The 22,489-nt window shown below is 33.6% G+C and overlaps 2 protein-coding genes across 2 annotated transcripts; one reads left to right on the top strand and one right to left on the bottom strand.

The window, feature by feature from the left end:
* Window positions 1–302: 302 nt before the first annotated feature.
* Window positions 303–5,975, bottom strand: LOC134236865 (RAB7A-interacting MON1-CCZ1 complex subunit 1-like). Its single transcript, XM_062719022.1, has 6 exons — window positions 5,871–5,975; window positions 4,884–5,075; window positions 4,669–4,730; window positions 3,956–4,090; window positions 3,441–3,549; window positions 303–2,017 (listed from the first exon to the last, which is right to left on the bottom strand). Exons 1-6 carry the CDS (start codon window positions 5,935–5,937, stop codon window positions 1,782–1,784), a joined length of 801 nt encoding a protein of 266 aa, XP_062575006.1. The 5' UTR covers window positions 5,938–5,975; the 3' UTR covers window positions 303–1,781.
* Window positions 5,976–6,157: 182 nt separating this feature from the next.
* LOC134236862 (TBC1 domain family member 2B-like) lies at window positions 6,158–22,325 on the top strand. Its single transcript, XM_062719018.1, has 19 exons — window positions 6,158–6,763; window positions 10,110–10,233; window positions 10,406–10,649; window positions 10,885–11,108; window positions 11,426–11,553; window positions 11,680–11,811; window positions 12,125–12,341; window positions 12,528–12,634; window positions 12,754–12,839; window positions 13,161–13,272; window positions 13,685–13,811; window positions 13,909–14,054; window positions 14,339–14,446; window positions 17,293–17,425; window positions 19,835–19,972; window positions 20,568–20,744; window positions 21,069–21,203; window positions 21,697–21,774; window positions 22,195–22,325. Exons 1-19 carry the CDS (start codon window positions 6,330–6,332, stop codon window positions 22,300–22,302), a joined length of 2,958 nt encoding a protein of 985 aa, XP_062575002.1. The 5' UTR covers window positions 6,158–6,329; the 3' UTR covers window positions 22,303–22,325.
* Window positions 22,326–22,489: the final 164 nt, after the last annotated feature.

Below are 22,489 nucleotides of genomic sequence, written 5' to 3'. Positions count from 1 at the left end.
ATGGATTGATATAACAAAATTAGGGATGGGCATTATTACTTCTATCCCGATATTGCAGTACGTTGAAAAGAGGCCCGAGGGTCACATTGATCACCTGAGCATATTGGCTTATTTCCGATTCAGTATTGAAAAGTTAACGATAGGTGATAGAATAAATTTGAATTTACACAACCTGAAGTATACTTCCATATCAATATATCTAATGGTTTAACCGTTCTAATTAGAAACTATTTTTTATGCGCCCGAATTTATTCGGGGCGCATATTGTTTTTGTCCTGTCTGTCTGTTTGTCTGTTTATCTGTTTGTCTGTTGTCAACTTTAACCTTCGCCATAACTTTTGAACCGTGAGAGATAGAGACTCCATATTTGGTATGCATACTCCACTAATAAAGCACTTTCAACTGACACCAAGGTCAATGACCCTGACTGTGACCTTTATGCTAAAAATAGCTTTTTCGAACTTTTGCCAGAACTTTTGAACCGTGAAAGATACAGACTTCATATTTAGTATGCATAGTCCACTAATTAAGCACTTTCAACTGACATCAAGATCAATGACCTCGTGACTTTGACCTTTATGCTAAAAATAGCTTTTTCGAACTTTTGAGCCGTGAAAGAGAGACTTCAATCCTACATATTTGGTATGCATACTCCACTAATTAAGCACTTTTAACTGACACCAAGGTCAATAACCTTGTGACCTTGACTGTGACCTATATGCTAAAAATAGATTTTTTCGAATTTTCGCCATAACTTTTGAACAATAGGAGATAGAGACTTTATATTTGGTATGCTTACTCCACTAATTAAGTGCTTCCAAATGACACCAAGGACAATGATCGTGTGACCTTGACTGTGACCTATTTGCTAAAAATTGCTTTTTCGAACTTTGTTGCCACCAGGCGCGTAGTGTTTCACAAACAAATCTTGTTTACTACATATTTTTTGATCCTCCATCGCAGTCCTACCCACACCCGGGGTCATGAGTTAAATAAATTTAAAATCATGAGGATGTTTCCATACTAATATGACTACCAGCAATCTAGTCCGAAATATCTGACGGTCTCCTGGTATTTCTTACGAGATGTACAGTGGCCAAGAAAACACGTAAAATTTCAAAATCTTCATCTTCGCTAGCCAAGGGTTTTTGGTCCGCATGGGAGCAGTGCAGACCGAAAACCCTTGGCTAGCGAAGATGCAAAATCTTGAAAAGAGCCTTGAAAACGTCAGATATTTCTTGACTTTGTTGTTCTTGAGAAGAGGCTTTTTAAAGCTATTTTCCCCAATACATTCTAGAGTAAAGTTTTGAGACCCCACTGTGGCTCCTACCTACCCTGGAGTTATGGTTTGAACAAACTTGAATCTAACTACATGAGGATGCTTCCACATTAATACGTCTAATATGCCTGTGCTGTTCTTGAGAAGATAATGGCCTTTTTTATTCTAGTTTTGAAAAATTACTTTTGCACCCTAATTTTTGCAACAGGAAAGAATGAACTATACCCATTACAAATGACTTGAGTTCACCGAGATCAGGCAAGATGCAAGTATTAATTTAGAACATTTTTTTAAAATAATTTTTTTTTTAAATGATGCAAGTTCCATGGATTTGAATGCGTACATAAAATCAATTTTTCCCCATAATAATCAAAATATTTTCAAAAGATTTTAGTACATGCAATCATAATTACACAATACTCTTGAGATTTACTTGCAATTTAAAACCATTTAAAATATTACAATTTCATACTACAACAAACGACATCCTGTATCAATTTATTTAAGTTAGTTTATTGAAGTAATCTAGTAATTGTTCTGCTCTCTCTGACGACCATCCCTGAACAGATAATGGTCCTTTAACTGCTTTTAGATAGTCTTGTAAATATTTGACACCAATTTGTTTCTCATCCAGGACTGAGGAACAATTAACTTGATGGTCTTTTTTTAGTTGAGAATACCAGTAACACAGCTCACTTGCATACATCATGGCTAGCAAATGGGTGTCACTGTATATACCTGAAGCAAAAATCGCAGATTCAATACAAGTCTACGTGTAGGAGCAAGCATTTTTATTAAATCTGAAGTACAGTAGCTCATAAAACAAGAGAAAATTGAGTACTATAAAGTTGTCTTAAAAATTAAGATGGTCATAAAAAAGGAGAGGAAAATGTTTTCTTATATTTATTGCCCACTATATGAAATAAAATTCATGCCTCTTGAAAGAATTACAAGTAATCATAAACTATCCTGGACGTGAAAGATAAACATAAACATGTCTACATGAAATAAATTGTTTTGGTGGATTAACCTTTGAATAACCATTCAGACTTTTAATCTAAGAAATAAATAACTGACCACTTTAGCCTACACACAGGTATTTTTCGTAGAGAAAACAAAATGTTTTCAAAGAAAAATATTGCAAAAGTACACTTTACGGATACAAACATGCTTAATAATGTAGATCTGACCTCATCATTTGATGAAAAAATTAAATTAAAACCAGAAGTCTCTGATAAGACTGCTGTTCTACTGGTCTATTTGTAAAATAAAAACAAGTATATAGAACTTGGATTTGAAACTTTGAAATTTAATTATGCATCTTCTACTTGAGTGCAAAGTTACATTGAAATCAATCCAAAGTGTAAAAGGGGTAGCATTTTGAAAGTATTTATAAGAAATTTCTATTCTTAGTAACCATGGCAACAATATTCCCTGAAAACAAAATCTGATAAACAATATTGTGTATCATAGTAGTCTAAATATGTGCCAAATTGTGTTGAAATCAAACCTAAACTATAGCAGGAATACCATTTTGAAGGAGTTCACAGACATTTCTATTTTTAGTAACCAATGCAACACTGTTCATCTAAATGAAAAACTATATTGTATTTAATCAGGTGTCTTAGTGTAGAATAAAAGTGTAATTTTATCCATTATATAGCATAACCTCAAGTTTTAGCAAAAACGATTGATAAATGCGTGTAAGCAGGACTAGCAGGTAGTTCTTTGTTGGTAATTTTATATCATCAAAAATGATTACCTTGTATACATTCATTGAATCTCTTGAAAATATTTTTTTTGGATAGTGATAAAATGTTATCATAAAATGGTATAGTTAAATATTGTTTCTATCTTTTTTTCATTTTCAACATAAGGAAAAACTTTCAAAGAAAACATAGCATTAGAAATGTAAGAATTGTTTAAACTTATTTCATATTGAGCATTATGATACAGATTTCAATTTATTCAGATTTAAATCTAGACTAAGGTAGATCACTCTAACTGCTGCATTTAAATACCATAGAATCAGAATTCTAGAGTGCAGTGTAAATAGGATCCTCAATGTGATATTGTATTGAAATACTATAAAATGTAATTTCTGGTGTTGAAGGAGAAAGAATTCCAGAGTTCTGTCCCTTGACAAAATTTTATTACATACCCAAACTAAGAAGTGTTTCTACATCCCTCTCTTTACCGTCTTTCTGCACTTCATGAGGTTGTCGTATTGACAGCATTTTTTGAAGATTTTCTATCCCACATTCAATTTGCTGAAATATATTAAAATCAACTGAAAAAATCATTGCCTTCTTGTAATTTTGTGCCATTCAAATGGCTCAATCTTAGCATTTTCTTTTGAACAAGATCCATCCTCAAACTATTCAGTGTTTCATACAAGTGTGTGTGTTTTTTAACCTGACATCATTTATTTTCAAAATGATTGAATTGACTTTATACAACAAGGCCCATTGTATGGTGAATCTTTGCATTAAATATCAAATTCCAAAGTTTTGTAAGAAGTATACATCATTGAACAAAAAAAGAAAAAGAAAAAAAGGAGCCAAAATTTCATTTGAAAATATAAGTAAATTAATCTATTATCAATATCTTAAATAACAGATAAAAGAAATAAATGCTAAATAGGTTGGCCATTGGCATTCCACGATTGAGTCTCACCTCTGCATAACACTGAGGATCTTCCTTTATCCTGTCCTTGTCTTCCTCCTGGATGGTGGCACAATACATGTACATCAATGCTCCCTTCCTCCACAACATGCATTCTACAATGTCTGGTCCCAGCACATCAACTACCTATCAATTCAATAAGATACATTCTACAATGTCTGGTCCCAGCACATCAACCACCTATCAATTCAATAAGATACATTCTACAATGTCTGGTCCCAGCACATCAACCACCTATCAATTCAATAAGATACATTCTACAATGTCTTGTCTCAGCACATCAACCACCTATCAATTCAATAAGATACATTCTACAATGTCTGGTCCCAGCACATCAACTACCTATCAATTCAATAAGATACATTCTACAATGTCTGGTCCCAGCACATCAACCACCTATCATATCAATAAGATACATTCTACAATGTCTGGTCCCAGCACATCAACCACCTGTCATATCAATAAGATACATTCTACAATGTCTGGTCCCAGCACATCAACCACCTATCAATTCAATAAGATACATTCTACAATATCTGGTCCCAGCACATCAACCACCCATCAATTCAATAAGATACATTATACAATATCTGGACCAAGCACATCTTCCTTCTCTTGTTATGATACCAAAACAAATTGATGATACATTTATCCAGTACTTCCACTACATAAAAAATTGCAGAGAGCTCTGTTTTTATGAATACCTCTTTATTCCCCTTCTCCGCTTTCAATTTTTTCACTGCATTTTCTATTCCATTAATATCATCTGAAATTAATTTATTTTCATAGGAGTACACTCCAATATTCATTCATATCAAACTTTTGAAAAGAAAGTTAATCATGCTAATATCGTTTACAAATTGAAGCCTTTCATGGATTGCAAAAGGAATACAGCTTCAAAAAGGAAATATATTCTTACTAAAAATGGAATGAATTCTTGGTTTACAGCTATCTCTTGGGAAGCTGCTGTCAACCAATAAACTTTCGTCAATGAATGTATAATCCAGTACTGCTTTTGCATATTCTTGGCTAGCCCCCATGATGGATGCATCCTCCTTTGCTAAACTACTTTTACATTTTTGTATTACACACTCCAAAAGGTGCTTCTTATCTGTAAATTAATGTATACACTCATCAGTTCGGGATAATGTACTCCATAATTAAAGAACTGTCCAGTGCACATTCTTTGAAATTGAATATATAATGTAATGCTTTGGGATGTGGACATTGGCCTCGGTAGCTCAGTGGGTAAAGCACTAGACTAGTCATCCAGAGGTCCATCAGGGTTTGATTCTCAGTCCAGCCATACACTTTATCCTTTCTGGTTTTATAATTTCGGGCCATGGGAAGATTCAAACTTCGGTTTTCAGTAGTGGCACTAAATTATTAAATGGAAAGGATAAATCGACTGATCGTGATGGAGCAGAGTGGGATTCTAACCTGAGCTTGTCTAAAACTTGAAATGAGTTAAATATGAGGTGCTCTACTAACTGAGCTATCTGGCCACCAGCAATCAAATCTATACCACTGCCATATTCCTCCAAGAGACATTAACCCTGGCAGGTCTTTCACCTGTTACATCCAGATAATGGCACTATCTAGCCTCAATGTAACAGGGGAAATGTGATAATCAGGGAAGAGCATGGGTTGGCATCTTTGGTGATGGAACCCCTTAAGGAAAGAGGAATGTGGCAGTCAGATTGGTTCAATCACCCTTGGCCACATAGCTCAGTTGTTGGTAGGCTAGAGCAAGTACTGAGTACTGAATGGAGATTCAGGGGACCACTGGCCTGGTCCTTCAACTTCGCATTTTCTCCTCTCCTGACATTTTCCCTACCAATCACACTGCCTTCAATAAATGCAATGAGTTAGTTTAAGTGAGGCGAAAAAAAGAAAATTCTTTTACCTTTGGGTATTTTCTTTTCAATTCCTTCTGCAGTTTCCAACAACCTGGTAAATTCGTCAGTCAACATGTTTGGGAAACCTTTTGGTAGATCGATCCCGATATAAATCTACCATTAATAATAACAAAGTATATATATATTGATGAATAATGCTTCGAATTCCGATAAAATTTTATACATATATTGATCTATGATTCATATAAGTTAGAGAGAAAAAGACTTGATTTATAAGAACTCTTCAAAATATTTATCTTAATTTTACATCGGGATCAAGATGTAACTCATTAAGTTTTCAAAAAGTGAAAATAACAAGATAATATTTCCTCCTCCCTCACATCAGGATGTAATTTAATTCCTTGTTTTGTCATGGGAACGGGCCTTTCATATACATAACAGAAGATTATCATGTTTACTTAAAACGAAATATTTATTTATTTAATGCGTCCACTTAACATTTAATCATGGAGGAGACGGTGGGCGGAGATAAAATGAAAGTACAATGTACCTCAGCTGATAACAATGTAAACAGTGATTCCGAGGTCAGTCTCATGAACTCAGGTGACAGATCAAGTCAAATGGATAACGATATTAATCCCAGCCTGAAAGACAAAGCAGAATCAGGAAACAATGGCAATGATGAAGTGAACAAAAGAATTAACTCTTCACTTCCTGATTCCAAAAACGGCAAACTCTGCGGATGGCTTCATATAACGACCAACAAAGGTCCGCTGAAATCTACTCGACTACGGTGGTTTGCTTATAGTGACACCAACAGCAGACTTTATTATTATAGGAATCCTCATGATTTTCTTCCACTTGGAGAGATTGACATTTCTCATGCCACATTTTACTTTGATGCTAGTAAGACGGATAAACCTGGAGGATTTGAAATCAGGTTAGAATTAAAACAAATTAGCTAGTTCACTGGATTATGAGTATTCAATGGTCATTGAATGACAAAAGAGACAAGATTTTATTTAGTAAGCCAATATTATGTAACAGGAAAATATGCCATATACTTTTAAACACACACTAGACAAAATTAGCTAATTCATCACTCAATATTCTCATGTGTGAACAGAACATTTTCCTTATTAGTTATCCATGTTATCAGCATGAGTAATCTTATACACTTAACAAAACTTCTAAGTGTTCACTCTAAAAAATGTATTTATTTAAAAACTACACGATAAAAGGGTATGGTATTTTCAATTTTTTATAACCAATGAGTCTTCTCAACAATTGTTAAAAGAAAATCAATTATTAATGATGAAAACCAATGTCCCGTAACAAAACTTAAAAACGATAAACTTGTACTTTGCGGCACGTGTTTTGTTCAATCAGCTTCTTTTTGTGACCATTATTAATTTTTAACAACTGGTATACCTAAAAAAAAACACAAATCATGGGCAAAATGGCCAGTGAGGGAGGAGGGAGAGCCATTGGAATGTTGATATTTTCATCATCCTTACGACACGTTTTATTCACTTTTATTTTTGCTTTTATTTGTCCTTGATATTACTTTTGGAAAAAAGAACAAATATGAAAAAAATAATTTATACACATTTTTCTATAAGTTTTGCATCATTTTTTATTGTCAAATTATCAGAATTTGAAAGCTTTGAACAAAATTAAACAAACCGGAAGTGATCTAGATCTTCGTCTCAGGCCAATGTTTCACATCGAAACCAGCTTAAAAGATTGTTATACATGGTCCTAGACCACTTTTGAAACATCTCAATCAGCACCTTCAGTGGTGTGAAAATGGCGCAGATTGGTGCTCAGAGCAGCTCCAGTATCATCCCAAACAGTCTGAATCATCCAAAGAGAGGTACTCTTGTGTGTGAGACGCCCAAGGAGGGTCTAAATGCTGACCAAAAAGCATCTGATTAATCCACTGGCCTGCCAAATCCCCAAATCTGAATCACATTGAACATATGGGACTTTTAAACGGAATGTCAAAGCCTCCCCTTTCCTCGCAATGTTAACGGTTTAGAAAGATCCATGCAGTAGGTGTCGCAGCAGATAAGTCAACCTCCTATTCAAAGGGTACATGGTATCCATGAGAGAATGATGTCTTGCAGTAAGTAGAGTGAGTGGAGGTCTTATTCTATATCGATTTTTTATGTGAATTTTCAGTTGAAAGGTACATCATGTCCTTGACACTTTGTTTTAAAGTCTGATGAGAAACCTACACAAAATTTTCACAACATCAAACTGAAATATGCATCATTAATCCTAAATTAAAGACATAATTTATTGTATGCATTTGTTCTTCATTAAACTTTAAAAATGTTAACACTTAGAAGATTGGTTCAATGTAGAGCCATCTTGCCTGATGCAAGTCAGATTTGTCTATGTCATGCTATCAACAGAAGACCCTCCAATGATGTTCTTGCCTACAAACCAATTTTCTAAATTGTGTTTTGCACTGATATGCAGTAGGTTATTACCAATAGTGGTCAGTGAAGTTGCAGCAGTGGTAGTTTCTAAAATTATTTAGAAGGATATGTTTATCATATCACCTTATAATCGTTAGTACATATTTAATTGGCATCTTCCATATCTAGGCCACCACTCTTCCAGCCTAACAGAGAGACAGTGTAATCTTGCAACAATCATACACTACATGTATATTTAGAAGACTTTTTAATATATGTTTAATCATTTAAATGCAGAATTTTCAAATAGAAGAAACAAAAATATTTTAATTTGTTTTTATTTCATGTCAAGAACATACCTTTTAACATGTTTAAAAGGAAAACTCTGAATGTCCTACTTTTCTCATTTTTGTCTAATACCTCTTAAGATGTCAGATTTTTCTGAATCTTTTATGAATGCAAATATAAAGAGAACAATTCATTAAGCATGTTAAGTAGAAAATGTGAAATTATTCTTCCAAAAAGTGTGAGCAAAATTTTCATGCATTTCTATTCATGTGGATGTATCCGATCTATTTCAACTACAGAGTAACATATTTATGTGTCATGTTTTTGTTTTTAAGAAAAAGGAAGGTGGTACATGTAATATGGTTAGGTTCGTAAGATTTTTAAAAGAAATTGAAAGTATTCTGGCTGTAGGTTTTCAGATATATCAGCTGGCTGTTTTCATGTATGGAACCTGGAGTTTGTTATATAAATATTTTTTTTTTATCATTTCATTTCTAAAACAAAAGGTCAAGGGATAAAAGTAATTAGGTTACATGCAGTAAGGAAGCTTGGATGCTTTTTTTAGCTCACCTGAGCTGAGAGCTCAAGTGAGCTTTTCTGATCACCCATTGTCCGTAGAATGAACTTTTCACATTTTCAACTTCTTGTCAAGAACCACTGGGCCAATTTTAACCAAACTTGGTACAAAGCATTCTTTGGTGAAGGGGAATTTAAATTGTTAAAATAAAGGGCCAGGTCCCCTTCCAAGGGGAGATAATCAAGGAAATACAAAAATAAGGTGGGGTCATTAAAAAATCTTCTTCTCAAGAACCACTGGGCCAGAAAAACTGAAACTTATCTGGAATTATCCTGAGTTAGTGTAGATTCTAAAATGTAAAAATCATGACCCCCGGGGGTAGGGTGGGGCCACAATAGGGAATGCAAGTTTTACATAGAAATATATAGGAAAAATCTTTAAAAATCTTCTTCTCAAGAACCAATGGGCCAGAAAAGCTGAAACTTATGTGGAAGCATCCTGGGGTAGTGTAGATTCTAAATTGTAAAAATCATGACCCCACAGGGTAGGGAGGGGCAACAATAGGGAATGCAAGGTTTACATAGAAATATATAGGAAAAATCTTATTCTCAAGAACCAGTGGACCAGGAAAGCTGAAACTTAGGTGGAAGCATCCTGGGGTAGTGTAGATTCTAAATTGTAAAAATCATGACCCCCGGGGGTAGGGAGGGGCCACATTAGGGAGTCATAGTTTTATATAGAAATATATTGGAAAATTCTTCTTCTCAAGCACCATTGGGCCAGGAAAGCTGAAACTTAGGTGGTAGCATCCTGGGGTAGTGTAGATTCTAAATTATGAAAATAAAGATGGGGGTTGGGAGGGGGTAGGGGGCCACAATAGATGTAAGTAGAGGGGAAATCTGGTAAAGAACTGAACTCACCAAAGTTACTCAGGTGAGCGATGTGGCCCATGGGCCTCTTGTTTATTCTTATAGGAATTTGATATGTTGAGAGTGAAGTTTCACAATTTTTGTACTGTTATTCCAACAGGAAATTGGATTTAATTTTTATTTTAGGTCAGAAAACAAGGATTACTTTTTGGAGGCGCCAGATCGACATGTGATGATGTTTTGGCTACAGGAACTACAAAACAGAAGACGGAGTCACACAACTCAGAGGAACTCTCTTCCCAGATCTAAGGTAAAACATCAAAACAACAATCACATGCCTTGTAGTTTTGGGTACCAGTATACATGTTTAAATGTATTCAACATTTTAATACAAGTACCGGTACACCACTTCAGCGTTAACATCAAGTATGTACATATTATGTGCAATAAATATGAAAAGCTTTATGAAAAACATGTTGTAGACTCATAGACCGGATTCTTTGGGAGGATTATCAAGAGCTAAATCAACATCAGAAAAGCAGGAGCAGTGTGAAACTCAGAGAGTCGAAATTCCAGTAATTCCTTCTTCAGAAAAACTTGGGCTCAGGCGAGCTTCTCTGGATGAGTGGACCTCATCAGCAGGAAAGCCTTCTATGTGGAGGGCATCAAATCTCAAGTCAGACATCCAGGATGTCATGATCAACATCAGAAAACAGTCAGCTCAAGGTTAGTTCTATTTAATGTAGCTGTCAATAAATTCAATTAGAAGCAGAGAAATTAGCTAATTCAATTTAGTGCTCCAAGTTTTTTTTTCTGTTTATAGGTTGTATGTGTGAATGCATGTACACAAAGGGATTAATTTTACATTAATTGTCATATGTACAAACTTGAATTAGAGACATTTTTGAGTAATCTAAAAGATAAATATGACATTGCTACCCGGTATGTTATTTTTAAATAGGCAGGAAGTCTGATACTCCTAACACTTCATCACCATCCCCAGCTGCAGAAGATTGGACAATTTTGGATCAACCCCCCACTCAGAGGTCATCAGGTGACCTTTCACCTCCAATGAGGAACCAAGGGAAAATCATTTCAGCATTTAATAAACTGAAGGTTGTCAGACGGTCTAAAACTGTGGATGATCAAGCTAACCAACAAGGAGTGTGTTTTAGGTGTAAACAGGTAAAAAAAAATTAATTAATTGAAACCTAGGTTTCACAATTTTTAGTCCTCCCAGATGTAGAAGAAGGAAAAATGCTTACTTTTATAATCCTTTGATCAAAACAGTCTAAGTGATTGCTTATATCTTTGGGTCATCTGTGTAAGCCTAGGAAAAATTAAATAGATTTCATCTGAAAATTCTAAATACATGTAGTTTCAGCAATCCCAGACATGTAGCAACTTAGAAAGTTCAGTAAATTAGAAAGTTTTAGAGATTGTGAAATATTGTGTTGTAGAACACATATAAGTATTTATAGATGTTTATTATGGACTTTCAGCTTCAGAATAATATAACTGCTCTGCACGAGGAACAACAAGGAACAGAGGATGAGCTTCAGGCCAACAGAGAAATCGTCCGCCTGCTCCAGAAGGAAGTGGACAGCCTCAGGAAGGAAATACAGACAAGGTAAATGCCATCAGGAAATATATCAATAATGGCTTCTGATAGTGATAATGCTAAAATAAATAATGCTTTAAGTTACAAGGCACCCAGGTACATTTTTGTGTTTTATTACTTTGTTTCTTGTCTTAGATTTGAGGGGTTGAACCAAACTGATGAAGGGCTTCATCAAATGCTGAAGGAGAGAGATAAACATATTGTAGAACTGGAGTATTGCTTGACCACTATCAATGAAGAAAAAGCCATTGCTAGTCAGAAAGAGAGGTGTGTTATTGTGCCTAAAAAAGGCTTTTGTTGAATTCTAGAAATTGTTTTATCAATACAAAGTCACAGTTTTCCTGTTGTTAAGATCATAAATCTCACTAACATTGTACATGAAAAATTGTAATTATGTATATGAATTTATACTTATAATTTTAAGTAATTTGAAAATACCTTGAAATTCTATCAAAATGAAGAAAAGATTAGCTCATATTTCTTTTTAAAAAGTTTTTATTGGTACAAGCATATCGTTTCATAAAAAATTCAAACCAACTTATACATATACATAAATGCCTTATGATATTTAATGACATAGGATAACAGAAGAGGAGATGAAATCTTTGAAGGACCAGGTGACCATGCTTCAGCACATGTTGCAGGCCAAGGACGAGGTCATTGTTAAACTGACCAATGATATGTTTGAGCTGGAGAAGAACAACAACGACCCCCACTCGACCCCCGCCCCATCCAGCCCCACCATCAGAAAGACGGTGGTGTTTGATACAGATACCAGAGAGCTGGACAAACTCAGAGTAAATACATGTACTGTAATAAAATCAAATCAGAATTCAATACAACTTTAAGAAAATCTAACTAAGAGACTTCAGAATTCTTCACTGCTCTGTACATTTATCTGTTTAATAAAATTGATTGCAAGGTGCACTGTACTGGTAATTCTTATGAATTAGTTCATGTACTCTTGTCCCATCTATTTTCAGGATATGTGCCAAGCTTATGAGTTACAGAACAAATTCTTAACCAAAGAAATTCTGGAGTTAAATGAACTCAGACAGAGTGATGATGAAAGGCATAAACACCTCTTGATGTAAGAAAATATTGTATTGTTTTAATGGAATTTCTAGCTGGATTACTGTTCATTATTATCATATTTCTTGTGAAATTTTCCTTTTTTTCTATGATAAAAAATTGTCAATAATTGCACAGGGAAAATGCAAAACTTGAAGGCAAATTCTTACAGACCAAAAGTAAATACCTCTATCTGCTTCAAGAAATGAAACAACCTGTCATGGGTAGGTATAAATTCAAAGCATTCTTAAGAATAACTGATATATTCAATATTTTATGAATTTTAGTACTTGCAAAACAGGTTTTAAGTTTTTAAGCAGTTATTGTGGCAGTATCTAATGTACCAAGGGTATCAGTAGACTTAAAAACAAGTTATAGTGTAATTCATTTCTGTAAAATCACTTATTTTCAGAAATGGAAAATTAATTCATTTGATATTTTAACATTTTTTGGAAAACACAGAAATTGTGACCTCCATATGCCTGATCTTGAAGACTTGTCCAGCGTTAAATGGTACTCATCAGTCCTGTTTTCTTATTTTGCAGATGGAGAAAGGAACTCGCAGGCAGTTATTTCTCAGTTGTTGACAGATGCCATTCAGACAGATGACGACTTAGATGATAAGATGAATGACAAAGAGTGTTTCCTTACTTCCAGGTTTGTCTATATTAACTTTTCTTGTGAAAGAATTTTTGATATGAAAAAAAAATTATAACTTAATATGTACAATTTTTCCCAGTCATTTGAAAGAATTTTGTAGAAACATATTATATTGTTCAAGACAAAGTTTGGTTTTACTGTATATTCGCAGCAGGTGTTCTATACTGTTATTTATATTTATGTAAAAAAAGAAACAAGAATTTTAAATGGACACAGCTGGTTTTATGATCAAATGACTCTTTCACAAAGTCCATCCAAAATGTATGTGCATTAAATATATGTACATGTACTTATGTTTTAGAAACCTGTAATAAGGAACTAAAATACTCATCCTTATTCCTCAAAAATGAAGTGGAAACTTCTTAAGCTGCAATTTTGAAACTTATTGATGACTAACCTTTTGTTGTAGTGGACAGGAGTATGACAAGTATGGCTTTATAAGGAGATTTGACTTTGAGAGTGGTGAGTTCGACCCTGTGACCTTGGAAGCTCAGAAACTGGAGAGAAAATCGACAGAAGTCAGTGATAAAATCAAGGTGAGCTAGAGCCACCAACAGGTACCATCCAGTATTTTGTGTATATGTGTTTTCATGCACTGAATGTTGTGTTGATTGAAGAGTTTGGTTTTGCTAGAGACAGGATGAGGAACTCTCGCACCAGGTGAAGTGGGAGAACTTTATGATGGCCCAGGCTGGCAAGCCCCTTGTACGCTCGCAAGAACTCAAACTCATGGTTCGCTCAGGGGTTCCACATGAGTACAAGGAGGCCATTTGGAAAGGGTTAGTGATAAAAGAGAAAAATTGTACCACTACATGTTCATGAGCAAATAATGAAAAATATTCATTTTTTTTTATTTTGTAAAAGACATTGAACAACAATTGGAGACTTAAATTTTGAATTAATTAAAGTATTCAGTGTAGATGATGTAGCTTTTGAATGGCATCAACTTATTTTAGAATTTTTAGGCAGCCACAATCAGGAAAGAATCCTTCATATTAAAGTAACTGTTATTCCCCTACCCACATTTTGTATCAATTAATTGTTTGCCTGTTCATTGTTGCAGATGTGCAAACTTTTATGTTGGATCAGTCAGGGACAAACTAGGACCTCATTATTATAAACAAAATGTGGCCAAATTTCAGTCTCGATTCCATGATCCATCAGCAAAACAAGGTAATGACCTTGTGAATTGAAAAAGAGCATGGGTATACAAGCTAAAAATAGCTTTTTCACGGATATAACAAAGTTTTTTGGGGTCCCCGGCAAAATTCTTAACAATTCGTTGTAAAATTTTACAGTTATAAGGAATTACAGATATAGCGAATTTACGGATATGGCGAATGATTTTGAGTCCCGTAGAGGTTAAAAATAATGAAATTTACATCTTTTATAACAAATTATCAAATGACACCAAGGTCAATGACCTTGTGAACTTTTATGTGACCTTTTTTTGCGAAATTTATACATAGTATGTTTCTACTAACAACAGATCCAAAAAGGCTTGATCGCGAAAATAAATTGGCGCGAAATAGTTTATCCCTGGTAAATCACGAAATAAAGTCGTCGCGAATAAAAGTTGGTTTACAGTATATTGAACTGACTTTATATTTAGTAAGGATTTACCAATGAAATTTAATTTATAATAAAAACCTTAGTTAGCCAAGGTGTGTTTTCTAATAATTGATTCCCTGCGATATTCAGTAGAAATACTAGGAAAATGTGATTATTGTGAATTCGCTGCACATATACGAATTTGTTATACGGATATGACGAATAACGGATATAGCGAATTAAATTCATAGTCCCCAGGACTTCGCTATAACTGAGTTTTACTGTAAATTATTTATTGTATACTTGGCAGGAAGTACACCACTTCCTTTGTGTGTACATGTACACTGTATTACCATGTCATTTTTTTACCTCATCATACTAGTATTGCATATCAGACACACATGCACAAATACATATCAAACTGGATGCAACATTTTTAAATAGTTAATAAGTGAATTGATTTGATTTATTGAAATGTACATGTGTAAAACAATTTATGTACTAAAACTTGTTGGCTTTATAGTTCCAAATTGACCAATAATAAGCTCCATTAGTTTTTAAAATAAAAAGTCATGTACTTGTAGAAAACACTTAAATGACTTTATTTTAACATGCTAGACATTGAACAACAATTGAATACACAGCATTTTGAAAAAAAAAATTAACAAGAAATAATAATAAAAAAGAAAGAAAAACATGTCAGAAGTCCAATACAAGACTCAATTAAAATAGGTTATATTAAAAAAAAAACATCGATTTGTTTACCTCTACGTATTAGATATATTAAAATACCGGTAATATATTAAGCTTCTATACATATCGATTTAAAAAATCATTTTAGAATTTCAAGGGCGAATTGTTAAGTTGTGTCAATTCAAAGTAAATGCAAATAAACCAAATAATTCAATCCGTTTTATTTTCTTATTCCCCTTATAATTAACTGCAAACTTGTACTAATATTTCAAACTAATTAAATTTTTAACATGTAACAAATGGAGAATATTTTTGGTGTGTGGATAAAGCGGTATATAGAATTCAGATAAATTCATATAATTCATAGTAAATATGATATCTTAATTTGTAAAATAAATTTTATAGGAACTACTATGCAGAACATTGAATTTTCTGCCTATAAAGGTTTTCCTGCCTTTCATAATGAATTTTCTTTCGTCAGAAAAGTTCAAAACAGTTTTGCGATAATGTAATTATAAAGTTGCTACAAGAAGAAAAAAAAATTTGAAAATAACTGAACACTTATTATGGTACAAAATGTGAGAACAGTGTGTCTTGAATGTTCAGTATGAAAATTTTTAAATTGATCAAATAAAGCAGGGATGTTCTTTCACGTGGTACATTGCATTCTGATTGTTACTTTCACACTGCATGCATTAGGGAAAAATTGTGAAAATATCAATTATATCATCCTCACAAATTCAAGTTTGTGATTTCAGAAAACACATATTGCAGGATTTCCACTGTTGAAAATGTTTTGTCCTATTTCAGGATAACACGAAATGCTTTTAAGAAAAAGAATTTTGGAGTTGTAAGTGTAGAAAACACTTTTTTGTGAATATTTGATTTTATGATTGAAAAATTAAACTTTTTAAGGTAATTTTCTGATGTATAAAACCCTAAAAATCCATTACGGGGGCTTCACCCCCTGGGCCCCCACCAGGGCCCTGCCCTCATCATCCCCCAACCCCTTGCCTTTTTGAATACAGTAGATATTTTGCTAGCTACGCCACTGGTAGAATGTTACAAACTAAAAATCCATATCATGTCATATCAACTTTAAGGTCTCATATCATCTCAGGTGCATTAAGGTTCATGGGCTGATATTCCTTATCACAGTTATAGTGTCTTCCTTGTTTTCAGCTCATCAAGATAGGATGAATAGCTTTGATGTCTAAGCTTCCTCCTATTTATATAGACTGTGTTGGTTACTTCCGCATTTCTTCCTGTTTTATCACTTTATGTTTTTCCTTCCTCCTTCTCTTTACACATATATACATACATTTTATTATTATTATTTCTTTTGATTGGGTTTTGGCCAAGTACTAATTTGAGTAACATAAGTACATGTATTTAATAAGTAATATTGACCAAGAGCCCATTAGAACTGCACCAGACATCACTCAAGTAATACTTGTCATTTCTATCAAGGGATATGATATTCAGGAATTTAAAAAAAACTCTAATGATTTGTTTTTATTTTGGGTTGTATAGATTGGTACATTAGAACCCAAAGTCCTTGATAAACATCATAATTCATTGATAAACATTGCATCTTGGGTTTTGTACATTTTATTTGACTTGATTTATATGTATACTGTACTAATAATTCATTTTATCATTTTGTGAGCATGCCACCCATGCACTAGACAGTTTTTTTTCACAAAAAAACACAATGTACTTAATTAAGAGAAAACAAATCTTGATTAAATCTTTACCTTGATTTTTTTTTTAGATAGAGCTAGATTTGTTGAGAACTTTGCCCAATAATAGGTTTTATGAGAATATAGAATCCCCTGGGATAAGCAAGCTGAGGAATGTTCTCTTGGCCTACAGTTGGCATAACACCTCAATAGGATACTGTCAGGTATGTATATATATTGAATTTCATATAAGACTGCATTTTCATTATCTCCTATAAAATGTTCATCCAATGCATTCTTGGTCAATGCGGAATACTAAGCCATGCTTTGCAAGAATGTTGAAAGCTGCTCTACTTTCTTGCAATAGAAGTAATAACACCTTTTTTCTTCAGTCAAATGTGATATTTATCTCTGATTTCAGGATATTGTAGGATATTGTTTTCATTTTGGGTGAGGAAACCAGTTAATTTGTAGTACATATATGTGTGAATCATTTTAGTTGAACATTTAGTCTGACTCATTTCTATGAAAAAAAATTGGCATGATGACTTCAATTGCTACTCCTCTTCTACACTTTTAGTTCTGCCTGCAATGAAGGTTGTCATATACATAGGAAACCTTTCTCTGTGCAAGTTAGAGTCAACTCATGTACCATGTACCAGTACACAATTTTTTTCCCAATATGCATGTCACCAAGAAACATTTTTGGAGTGTTGTGTTTATATGTCTATTGACTTGTACTACTGTGACATGATTAACTTTTTAATGGAGAAGCATTCTTGTGCTTATATTCATTTAGATTGATTAGATTCAGAACTATAAATACTTATGGACAAAATCAAAGCCTCAGGATTCAGAAGTGTAAAATTTCCAAAAGGAACTGTATTAAGGAATTGTTAGATACTTATACCCACTTCAAAGAATGTATGTTGCCATAGTATCACCAGTTAGATATGATAGTGGGAACTAGAATTGTTAGCTCTTCACAATCCATGATTTTGTATTGTAGACCAATTAATGAAAGCTCATACTGATTCACAGTTTTCTTGTGTCAAAAACTTTTATGTTCTTGACACTTAAACATGGTTATTTTTCACATTTATCCTTGAAGTTTTCTCCCCCAAATCATAGTTTAAATCCTGGTACATAAATATTGCAGAGGCTTAAAATTGACATAAGGTTGCCACAATCACCTGAGTTGTTGTCATAATTATATTAAACTAACAACATTCTTAGGAACAGTCTAGGCTGCATGAAATAAATGTAAAATTTGAACAGATCTTGTGAATATTACTATACAATTGCTACAGTGTAGCTAATCATGCATACAATTCTACAAGCACAGTAGTACATGTACTAGTATTTAGAGCTGCTGCACAAAAACATGAGGAATGCTTGTTGGTGTAAATTAGCAAAAGTGTAGACAGCTATACTTTTGCAGTAGTGCATAATCATGTCTAATACATCCGTAACATGTAGCAACTAGCAACTTAATTTGTCATGAGTGTATTTTGGTGTGACCTGCAACAGTGTATATATAGAGGTTTACATTTATGGTATAGTAGGCATCTGTAAAAGTATTAAGGTAAGTGTACCTTTGCAGTGGTGTATCTTGGTGTGGCTAACAATAGAGTAGACAAATGTACACTTGCAGTGGTATATCTTGGTATGGCTAACAATAGAGTAGACAAATGTACACTTGCAGTGGTATATCTTGGTGTGGCTAACAAAAGAGTAGACAAATGTACCCTTGCAGTGGTGTATCTTGGTGTGGCTAACAATAGAGTAGACAAATGTGCAATTGCAGTGGTGTGCTAACAAAAGAATAGACAAGTGTACACTTGGAGTGGTGTATTTTGGTGTGGCAAACAATAGAGTAGACAAGTGTACAATTAATGTTGTTAACTATAGTTTACAGTCTGTTATGGCACGCCAAATTCACAAAAAATGAGTTAAACAAATGTACACTTGATAAGTGGTTTATCTTGGTGTGGCTAGTTACAAATTGTAAACAAATTAACACTTGCAGTGGTAACTATCTTTTGTGGCTAACAACTATATTTAACGGTATTATCTATAGTTGGCTACAATGCTAATCTAAGTGGTTATCTTGGTGTGGCTAATAAAACGTTAACAATAGATTTTGTTGATAAACATAGATTCACTTTCAGTGGTAAATCTTGGTGTGGCTAACGATCGTTAACTATATATCTTGTGTGTAAAATAGTTTACAAATCGTGAATCTGTGTGGTTATCAAAAGAGTAGATAATCCATGTTTTGCAATCGCAAATGATACTTTTCGGTGTTAAGTATAGTTTACGGTCGTGAAACACAGATTATCGCGTTAACTATGGTTTACAGATGTAAAATATAGATTAATGTTGTTAATGGTATATTTTGGTGTGGCAAACAATAGAGTAGACAAGTGTAAACCTATTTATCATTGTGAAACTATGATTAGCTCATTTTTATGAATTTGGCGTGCCATAGTCTGTAAACTCATCGATAAACCTTAGTTTATCGACTGTGAAACTATGTTTATAGCTCATTTTTGTGAATTTGGCATGCCATACATGTATGTTCCAATGCTGCTATACTCTTCTTTGTTAAGATTGTGACGTTTTATTTACAGGGTATGAACAGACTGGCAGCCATTATCTTGCTGTTTCTAAGTGAAGAGGAGGCATTCTGGTGTTTGGTGGCAATCATTGATTTCATCATGCCACAGGATTACTACAGCAAGACTATGTTGGCAGCTCAGGCAGATCAGGTTAAATTCTCACAGCTGTGCTAAGTTACATTAATATAAAAATTGTTCATTTGATTTAGATGCATGAGAGGCACATTTTGTTGTAGATTTATATAAGCTGTGTACATTGATGGTAAATGTGCTGCTACAAAATATACCAAATTGAGTTAGATTATTACATCACACTATGCAGACAATGTTTTGAGGAAACAAATGGGAGGTTCAAGTATCGGCCATTTCAGAAAAAAACCTGTGTGGCATAACCTAAATGTGCTTCAGTAATCTTCTTAAATTCCATCTAACTTTGCTGACTTTTGCAGTAAAACTTTAGGAGTTTGTATACTGTAAACCAACTTTAATTCGCGTGCGAGAAATATTCGCGAGTTTCGCGACCCACTTAAACTCGCGAATATTAATCACCGCAAACCAATAATTTTGCTTAGTAGTTGTAAGGAATGTTTCCTCAGTCGCGAAAATTAATCGTCGCGTATTGATTTCAAATGAACGAATCGCGAATAAAAGATGATGTGAATAATAGTTGGTTTACAGTAATTAAATATTCATGCATTTATGCTATTAACATTATTTTTATATTGATGGTTTATTTCTTATACAGCGAGTGTTGAAGGACCTGATTCAGGAGAAGCTCCCCCGGGTGGCCTCTCACCTGGAGCAGCATTCAGTTGACCTTTCACTCTTCACCTTTAACTGGTTCCTGACTGTGTTCATTGACAACATTCCTATTACCACATTCCTTAGAATCTGGGATGCATTCCTGTATGAAGGGAGTAAAGTAAGATGGAATAGTACAAGTATTATGATCTCTTCTGCTTTTCTATACAAGTTTTTCTTATTTTTTTTCTAAACAATATTTTAAAGATTTCAGTAAAATCACCAAACTAGGTGTAACTGACCAAAATACTAATAAATCTGAGTATTCCAGATAACAATAGGTAGACTACAGTGATAACAAACTTTGAATATTCTTGGTATTTGACTTGTCAATATATCAGTACATGAATTTCCTTGAAACACTGAAAAATGTAAAAATTGTTACATCTATCACATCCAAGTTTCAGTCATACAAACAATTGAACACAAACTATATTTATTGTAGGTGCTGTTCCGATTTGCTGTGGCATTTTTCAAGTATGTGGAAGAAGATATTCTGAAGAAGACAAGTACCCTGGAGCTGAATCACTTCATGAGGATAATGGGAGAAAAAATCACAGATGTCCAGAAAGTAGCACAGGTGATTTATTAACATAGCAAGGCACAGCCTTACTGCTATAACCTTGATTGAAACAGGTTACGATTTTTTATGAATTGCTTTGCAGTTTATAAAGCATAAACTGCTCATATAATATTATTTTACTCTCTCTTAAAATGGTCTTCAGAATATCATAGGAGACAATATTATCAACCTCAGAGCAGAAAAAAAGTATTAAAAAGGGCATCGCAAAGCAGAGCTTCCCCTCTCAAGAGCATTTTCTATAAACTAAGCTTAAGACATTGAACCAGATGCAAATTATGTACCTTCCACTTTGCACAGGAGATAGCCCACAAACAAACACACACACATTATTGCATTACTATATCCCTTCTAACTCTGTTGTAAGGGGATAATAAAGATTTGAAGAAGAGAATTACCAGAATAAGCATGCACTTTAAGCTACCAGCTAGGAAACTAGACACATGAATTGAAAGAAAATAAAACTTTAAAACTGCTGTTCTGCTGGTTTCAGATTGCATTCCATACAGTGAACCCTTTTCCAATGAGAGGCATTTCCAGTAAAAGACAGTTCTATCTGACACAAGTTAGGGTAAGTCATAGTGGAGTATGGATGTTTTACATGTGTATGTAAATATCAAAATGACAAGGGCACATTGTGAGTTGAATTAAGCTATTTTTTCTGATTGAATTAAAATGACATCTTTGCTAGCTTAGCCAATGGTTTTGACATGATAGTAGATTTGTGATTTGAGACCCTTGGTTAGCAAATACAGTAAAATGTATGAACAGATATAATTATATCACAGAATGAATATCACATGGAATGCATTGAGCAGTAATCTTTTTTACAGTTATCACTCAATTGCATGTGATAATAGTTTGGATTTTCCAAGCTTAATCACAGCAACTTTTTTTTATTCCATCCAAACTCCTATTTATGAGGATTGAAAAATTAATGCACTAGCACTTGTAGTCATAATCAGGATTTTAAAAATTGCTTCTCTTGCAGGGAGAACTTGCAGAGCTGGACAGAATCAGACAGGATTTAATGTCTTCTAAGCATTCAACCACTGATGTCAGGGACTATAATGCCAGTGAAGATGATCTGGACGATTAGGAAAATTAAATATACAATATATATATTATATATATATATATATATATATATATATATATATATATATATATATATATATATATATATATATATAAATATATATATATATATGAACCATATATCAACAATATATCAGAAAAAGTGATTAATATATCAACAATATAGCATAAGATTTCTTTTACTTCTT

Source organism: Saccostrea cucullata, unplaced genomic scaffold (genome assembly GCF_032062105.1).
Source record: "Saccostrea cucullata isolate Sc308-1 unplaced genomic scaffold, CSIRO_AGI_Scuc_v1 ctg12, whole genome shotgun sequence".
Lineage (NCBI taxonomy): Eukaryota > Metazoa > Mollusca > Bivalvia > Ostreida > Ostreidae > Saccostrea > Saccostrea cuccullata.
The sequence above is the reverse complement of the archived record's forward strand: the minus strand, read 5'-3'. Positions and strand labels throughout refer to the sequence as shown.